Source organism: Humulus lupulus, chromosome 8 (genome assembly GCF_963169125.1).
Source record: "Humulus lupulus chromosome 8, drHumLupu1.1, whole genome shotgun sequence".
In the NCBI taxonomy this organism is placed as follows: domain Eukaryota; kingdom Viridiplantae; phylum Streptophyta; class Magnoliopsida; order Rosales; family Cannabaceae; genus Humulus; species Humulus lupulus.
This window is the reverse complement of record NC_084800.1, coordinates 173,677,361-173,686,341: the sequence shown is the minus strand read 5'-3', so window position 1 is coordinate 173,686,341 and position 8,981 is coordinate 173,677,361. Positions and strand designations below refer to the sequence as shown.

Sequence of the window (8,981 nt, the reverse complement as noted above, 5' to 3'; positions counted from 1 at the left end):
TTAAAAACAAGTAAATTTGAGAATTACTCGGAATTCACCTGCTTCACCTAACATTTACAATGATTTTGAAAAACATGTTGATGGATTTCATGATTGGCTGAAGCCTTGTGAAGAAACGACATATATAAACTACCAAATAGAGATTAAAGGGTTAGTTGATTGATCAACGATGTATGCACATTCATTACTATGATTCTAAAATTAAAATTAAATTAAGTTGATGTATGATCCCCTACATTTGTGGATATTAGAAATATTCATCACTAAGATATCCTTTTATATATTTTCCTTTTAATTCTAAACTTTTTTTTTAAAATGTTGAAGATTCCATTCACATTCAAGACAAAAAAAAAAGTGTAAAGTCAGCTCTTTAATGGGTGAGCCTAAACCAACTCCAATATATTAATCAAAATTAAAATAACAATTTTTTTTCTTTTAAATAAGAAAGAAAAACAACATTCTCCATGCTTTTATTTTAACAGTGATGTAGGTAGTTTGTCAATCCATGCCACGCTTCATGTGTCCATGTCATTAAAATTAGGTAAATTATTAATTAATAAAATAAACTATACTTGTTTATTCCCCAAGTTTCCAAATTTGTATTTATACATAGATCAACATGTTCAGTTCGAAAAGTTGAAATCTCATCATTCTAATATTTTGCTACTGAATCAATTTTCACAAACTGTGGAAATTATTATTATTATTGTTAGATACATAACATAATTAATCAAAATGACAGGCAACGGTGGTGTTCGAACAGATTCATTGGACTACAGGACAGAGCTTCTGTCACCGGCGGCAGCGGCGGAGAACGTCAGAGTGCCAAGTGAACCGTCGTGGCGGCTCAACATGGATGAGTACAAGCTGCCGGAGAGGCATGCTACCTCTCAGTTTGGCCTAGGCCATTTCATTAACTCATTGAGTAATTATTTAATTTCAAATGATTTTTTTTATTATATTATGAATTATTTTCATTTTTTCTTCTTTTATATTAAATGTATTACTATTTTCTCAGGGAGGCAAAGAAAAATTGCAGAATATTACAAGAGGCAGGTTAAACTTCTTGAGGGATTCGATGAAGTAGATTCATTTACTGAGTTAGGAACCTTGCCCGGAGCTTTAACTGAGGTAACTCCCCCCCCCCCCCACTCTCTCTGTTTTATTGTGTGGTTGCAATATGAAGATCAAATGCCTTATTAGTTAATGGAAAATTTATTTTGTCAGAATAACTTATTTTGTAGGGAAAATAAAATAATTAATTAAATTAATTATAATGATGGCCTAATGACTTGTAGGGATGCAAAATTACTCAACAAAGAATTTAACATGCATACATTCAATTTATATATATATAAATATTTTTGGTGGGTAGATAAAAAAAATTATTAGTTTTAACGTTTTGTTTTATTAACTTTAACGAAATATTCTAAATATTTATTAGAATATATATTTAAAATTAATTTAAAAATAGATATTTATCAATTATATTAATATAAATTTAAATATTATAAAATATTATTATTATAATAATATTTAATATGCGACTATATATAATAATTATATTAATATAAATTTAAATTTAAATTCAAATGTTATAAACTATCATTATTATAATAATATATAATGCAAAACTAGATATTCAATAACTATATTAATATAAATTTAAATGTTATAAAATATTATTATGATAATAATATATAATTCTAATTTTTTACTAATTATATTAATAGGAATTCAAATATTATAAAATATTATTATAATAATATTTAATACTTATATCAATATAAATTTAAATCTCATAATAATAATAATAATAATAATACATAATCTTACTTTTATTAAAATAAATTTATTATGTTTAAAAAATTTATCATATTATATATATATATTTAAAAAAAATTGTAAACAATGTTTTTGTTTAATTTAAATATTATTATTATAATAATATTTAATGCAATATTATATATTTAGTACTTATATCAATATAAATTTAAATATTATAAAATATTGATATCAATATAAATTTAAATATTATAATAATATATAATACATAATATTATTTCTTATTAAAAAAATTATCATTTATATTTTAAAATATTATCATATTATATATATATATGTATATATATTTTAAAAAAAACCGTAAACAATGTTTTTGTTTAATTTTTTATTTAATATGTTTATGATATTCGTTTATATATGATATTGTTTATTTATTTAAAATATTTATATGATAATGATAAAATTTTCATAAATATAATTAATAAATTATATAAATAAAACTAAGCAAACGTGTATTGTGCACATTAATTGTATATAGTATAAATATATATATATATTATAAATGTGAGTTTAACGAAAATTATTGGTTTCCATTAGATTTAATTTTGTTATTGTTTTTAACTAAAGTAATTAAATTAAAATAATAATAAAAACATCTAAATAAAATAAATAAAGAGTCATAATAATTTCTCATCATATATTTTAAAATTTTATATTAAAGTATTTAAATTACTTTATCAATTATGTTTAAAGTTTTAACTAATTATGTGTTTAAATTTATTCTTTTCTTTCTTTTATTAATTATTTATTTTGTTATTTGATGTATTTTTTTTATTGAAACATATATGTAATAGTGATATAAGACATAAATATATGTATTTTTTATTTTGTCATTTATTTTTTTAATAAAATAATACTTATTTTAATTGCTCCAGCCAATAATTAAATAATATATTTTTATATAATTTTTCGTTAACTTTAAATTTTTTTAATTAAATAACTATATTTTGATCAAACAAACCATATATAAATTCAAGTTTTGATTTAGAATTTTTTAATTTTTCAATATTTTATTATATTGAATAAATTTTCTAAAAGAAAATTAGAAACAAATTATTTAACTTTAAATACTAGATACACTATATATAATATATAAATTAAAATATAAAAAATAGTAAAATTTAAATTATTATGAATAGTAATTTGAAACTAATGAACAACATCAAATAATTTACTTTATAACTAGAAAGCACCATATCTTTTATTTGCAAACTGTATGTATCTACCGAATTATTGGTTTAACGATTTTCTTAAAAAAAATAAAAATGATCATATATATATTAAACTATAAATAATACTTTGACTTAATTTTTTTAATATATTTATGTCATTCTTTTATTATATACGATATTTTTTATTTATTTGAATTTTAAATGATAATTAAAAAAATATAATAAAAATAAATTAGTACACTTTTTAAGTAAAACTAAACAAATGTGCATTGCACGTTGCTTTTACCTAATATAAATATATACATGTCATTTACAAGTTTACAAAAGAACAGAAAAAATACCAAATAACATTTTCCTAAAATTATTGAAGTAATTTGAAGTAAGTTTGGAAGGAATATACTAAGTAAGTTTGAAAACAAGGAATCTCACAGTGATATGGATATTAAAACTAAATTAGTAAACATTGAAATACTTTATATAGCTATTTAGAAAGGGAAATTTGTCCAATTGTGCCCCTCATATAGTGTATTTTTTCAACATGCCATCAACTTTAATAATTCTTACATACGTATGCCACCAACCATATTTTGGTAAAAAAATATCTCTCCCTCTTACCCATTTCTCTCTTTCTCTCTCTCTCTCTCTCTCTTAAACTCTCCACTTTCTCTACCACCACGACACCACCACCACCACCTCTCCATGACGGCAGAGCAAACCACTCCCACGCACTACCACCGCCAATGGCGCATCCACCTCCCACCATCATTGAAGTCGCCACATCCTACCACTATTGAGCTCTTTCTTCATTTTATTAAAAAATAAATAATAAAAAATCCAATTCAAAACTTAAATCGAATGAAAGATTGACATAGAACACTAATTTATGAATTTTGAAAACTTTTGAACAAGATTTTTTGGTGAAAACATAGTTTGTGATGGTCACTTAAAAACATAGTTTTTTGGTGAAAACAATGTCTGACAATGCATTAACGATGCAATAATGATGTGTTTGCGATGGTGACTTAAAACGATGCCTAATGATGTGTTTGCAACGGTGGCTTGAAAATATATTTTTAAGCCTAAAATGATGCCTAGCGATGTGTTTCCAATGGTGGCTTTGAATCATGTTTTTAGGCCAAAACTATCTAACGATGCATTGATGATGCAGTAGTGATGCGTTTGCGATGGTGGTTTTAAAATATGGTTTTCAGGCCAAACGATGCCGACGATGTGGTCACGATGTGTTTGCGATGGTGGCTTGGAAACATGAGTTTTAGGCCAAAATGATGCCAAACAATGCATTAACAATGCGTTAGCAATGGTAGCTTAAAAACATAGTTTTTAGGCTAAAATGATGTCTAACAATACAGTAATGATGTGTTTGCGATGGTGGTTTTGAAACATATTTTTAGGCAAAAACTATCTAACGATGCATCAACAATGCGACAATGATGCAAATGCATTGTTACCGCATCGTTAGACATTGTGTTGGCCTAATCACCATGTTTTAAACCCAACATCGCAAACATATCGTTACTGCATCGTTTCAATCCACCATCGCAAACACATCGTTAAAAAATCTTAATGTATCGTTAGATAGTGTTGGCCTAAAAATATGTTTCCAAGCCACCGCCGCAAACACATTGTTACCGCATCATTGGACATCGTTTTTGCCTAAAAACCATGTTTTTAAGCCAGCATCAAAAACACATCACTACTGCATCGTTAGGCATTATTTGAAGCCACCATCACAAACGCATCGTTAATGCATCGTTAGACATCGTTTTGGACTTAAACCCATGTTTTCAAGCTACCATACCAAACTCTTCGTTAAGCAGTGTTTTGCCCTACAACCCATGTTTTCAAGCCACCATCGCAAACACATCGTTAAGCAGCGTTTTGGCATAAAAACTATATTTTAAAGCCACCATTGCAAACGCATCGCTACCGAATCGTTAATGCATCGTTAGATAGTTTGGGCCTAAAAATATGTTTTCAAGCCACCATCGCAAATGCATCGTTACTGCATCGTTAGAAATTGTTTTGACCTAAAACCATATTTTAAGTTTTAGATCTGAAAAATAAACGCAATCAAATCAAAAATCTTGTTAGTAAGAGTTCAAAATTCACAAATTAGTGTTCTATGTCAATCTTTCTTTTGATTTAAAGTTTAGATTGGAATTATCATTGTTAATTTTTAAAAAAATGAAGAAAGAGCTCAATGGTAGTAGGAGGTGGATGCGTCATTGGCAGTGGCAGTGTGTGCGGGTGGTTTCCTCTACTACCGTGGAAAAGTGGTGGTGGTGTTGTGGTGGTAGAGAAAGTGAGAGAGATTGAGAGAGAGATAAATGAGTTGATGGAAATGGTATTTTTGATCAAAAAATAATTGGTGGCATACATATATAAGAATTATTAAAGTTGACATGTTGAAAAATACATTTTATTAGGGGCGTATTTGGTCAAGTTCCCCTTTAGAAACATAGACACTCAATTTAGCCAAATTTGTATCCATCAAAATCATTATTTGCAACTTGTTGGAATAAATTATTATTATTATCAAAGATTTATCTAAAAAAATGTTATGAAAGATACTACATTGTGCCTTCCATTTTGAAAAATATCAAAATATCCGAGATATTTTCTATTTTAACTTTCATTTATTTATTTTTAATGAATTTAAAAAAAAAAACAAAAGCCATCAATTTTAAAATGATCATTTAAAACAACACATAAATGTTAAAGAATATAAGTAATTTATATAGAGATAGATATACACATTGTCACGGATCAAACATAAATCAAGATGGAGCAGAATAATAACAATGACATTTCAGTATTCATGTTATATTATCACATTAAGGTATTTTCGAAGATAATTATAATTACAAATATATATAATAGTCTAAACAGATAAAATGTTATGATTGAATTGGTTTCAGGACGAAATGAAGGATCTTGCGAGAAACGAGAGGATGGCAATCTATGCATCGAACGTGGCTAATTTGGTGCTGTTCTTGGCCAAATTGTATGCGTCTGTTGAGAGTAAATCATTGGCAGTGATAGCTTCAACTCTAGACTCACTCTTAGACCTCTTATCTGGCTTTATTCTTTGGTTCACTTCTTATTCCATGAGAAAACCAAATGAGTTTTATTACCCTATTGGCAAGAGTCGTATGCAACCTGTGGTACGTACCCTTTTTTATTCCATCACTATTATTGTCCATTTTTTTTCCTTTCTAATAATGATAGTGTGCCAACTGTATATACAGGGAATTGTTGTTTTTGCATCAGTAATGACCACTCTTGGGTTACAAATATTGTTTGAATCAGGTCGAGAACTTCTAACCAAGGTACGTACGTACTAAACACACTTAAATTTTGCACTACTTGAATTATATCATTGTCACATATTTTTCTTAAATAAATGTTATACTATTAGCTAGCATGATCGAACTTGGCAATTAAAAAAAAATCAGAAAATTAATTATTAATAATTTTGCAGACTCAACCTGAAAGAGACCCAGTGAAAGAAAAATGGGTGATAGCGATAATGGTATCGGTGACAGTGGTGAAATTTGTGCTAATGGTTTATTGTCGAAGATTCAGTAACGAAATAGTTAGAGCATATGCTCAAGATCATTTCTTTGATGTTATCACCAACTCAATTGGCCTTGCCGCTGCCGTTTTAGCTATCAAATTCTATTGGTGGATCGATCCCCTTGGTGCCATTCTTGTAAGTACATAAATATATATATTAAATAGAAATAATTTAAATTTGTTTAGTTTTATTTATAGAATTTATTAATTATATTTATTAAATATAAAAATTAAACCAAAATATCTTTTGTAATTTTATATATATTTATATAATCTGATAATTTTTTTAATAAAAATTAAGATTATATTATATATTATTATTATAATGATATTTTATAATATTTAAATTTATATTAATCTAAGTATTAAATATCTAGTTTTTTTTATTAAATATTATAATAATAATAATAATATTTGAATTCATATTAATATATATAACTAGTAAAAAAATGAGGATTATATAATATTGTCATAATGATATTTTATAACATTTAAGTTTATATTAATATAATTATTAAATAACTAGTTTTGTATTATATATTATTATAATAAAGATATTTTATAACAGAATTTATATTAATATAATTATTATATATATATATATATGTAGTATTATGTTAAATATTAACATAATAATAATATTTTATAATATTTAAATTTATATTAATATAATTAATTAATATTTATTATTAGTTAGTTTTAAAAGTATAATTCGTTAAATATTTAGAATATTATATTAAAATCAACAATAAGTTAAAATAAAAAAAATTCAATTATTTCTACACTTTTTATACAGAAGAGAATACATATCCTTATAATTTAATAAAATTTATAAAAATACTATTTAATAATGAATTGATGTCGTCCTATATAATAAACAATATTTATTTATATATATATATATGTTAATACACATGCAGATCGCGTTGTACACGATGGGTAATTGGTCAAATACAGTGATGGAGAACGTTTGGTCGCTAATCGGAAGGACAGCGCCGCCAGAGTATTTAGCGAAGCTTACATACCTAATATGGAATCATCATGAAGATATTAAGCACATTGACACTGTGAAAGCATATAAATTTGGAATCCAATATTTTGCTGAGGTTGATATAGTGTTACCTGGAGAAATGTCTCTTAGCAATGCACATACCATTGGAGAGACCCTTCAAGATAAGATTGAAAAACTGCCTGAGGTCGAGAGAGCCTTTGTTCATGTAGACTTTGATACCACTCACAAGCCAGAGCACAAGTCAAAAGTTCCATGATGATATTTTTTATTACATATATATTTTGAGAAAGCTAACCATAATATATCATTATTATTACTATTATTATTATGTGGTCATTATTATATAAAACAATTAGTTGGTTAGTGTGCTTTAAATAATTTTTTGTGCTTTTTGTTTTTTCCTTTTTCCAAAAAGGCTGAGTTTTGGATCGCCTAGTGAGAATTATCAAATTTTAACTATGGATATTTTACCAATTACTTGACAAATATGATGTATGGTTTTGTTTCAAGAGTATGAATGTAGTACATGTTAAATGAACTTTTGTTATCAATAAATATTTTCCGTATATGTATTTATGAGTCAAATTTTATCAACATAATAAAATATCAAAATATACTATTTGTTATAAAACTATTAAGATTATAGAAATATAAAGTATAAAGAAAATAGACAGAATAAGAGAGAGATGTAAAGAGAGAGTGAAACTATCGTATATGTTATTTCAATGAGGGAATGACCCCTATTTATACAGATAAATAAGCCATGAGGAAATCAGGTAACTATTCTGAATACAATCAAGAATTAACGCTGATATTTAACTTTGGGTAACCTAGTGATTCTTCATTATATGGACATCCATATATATAATATTTATAACACTCCCCCTTGGATGTCCGTGAAAACTGCCTCATTAAAAACATTGCTAGAAAAACCCAGTAAGACTTCGAGACTATATATATTCGTTGCATTCTCGTTACATGTTCTTTAATTTTTACATCAAGCGATCATATACACTATGATTCTTTATGCATACGAAGTTCTTTGGGACTTCTCTACTCATAATTTAATCTATAAACAAATAATATATTTAATAATTCCCAATCTACAAGATGAAATAAGAAATCCTTCTTCAATAGTTTATAAAATAATCAAAAGCTCTTCAAGAGCTTTTTACAACGTATTATTTATGAATTCACAATGCATAATAAATCATACTTGTAATTTCAAATAATTATTCACCTGCATGTCTTTAATCCAGACAAAGATCTTTATTGTATAATGCATGCGACTTTGAATTTATATTTCATAAGACATGTTAAATTCTTTTGGAATTTTTCCGGTAAGGCATATTTTA

At 25.9% G+C, this 8,981-nt stretch overlaps 1 protein-coding gene across 1 annotated transcript; it reads left to right on the top strand.

Moving 5' to 3' along the window:
* Positions 1–614: 614 nt before the first annotated feature.
* LOC133794720 (metal tolerance protein 10-like) lies at positions 615–8,173 on the top strand. The gene is made up of 6 exons (XM_062232099.1): positions 615–925; positions 1,019–1,131; positions 5,957–6,202; positions 6,287–6,367; positions 6,520–6,750; positions 7,535–8,173. Exons 1-6 carry the CDS (start codon positions 736–738, stop codon positions 7,880–7,882), a joined length of 1,209 nt encoding a protein of 402 aa, XP_062088083.1. The 5' UTR covers positions 615–735; the 3' UTR covers positions 7,883–8,173.
* The last annotated feature ends 808 nt before the right edge of the window (positions 8,174–8,981 follow it).

Coding starts and splice junctions, on each gene's coding strand:
- LOC133794720 (XM_062232099.1), top strand. CDS start 736: ATGACAGGCAACGGTGGTGTTCGAACAGATTCATTGGACTACAGGACA. Junction 926..1,018: donor CCATTTCATTAACTCATTGA/GTAATTATTTAA, acceptor CTATTTTCTCAG/GGAGGCAAAGAAAAATTGCA. Junction 1,132..5,956: donor TGCCCGGAGCTTTAACTGAG/GTAACTCCCCCC, acceptor AATTGGTTTCAG/GACGAAATGAAGGATCTTGC.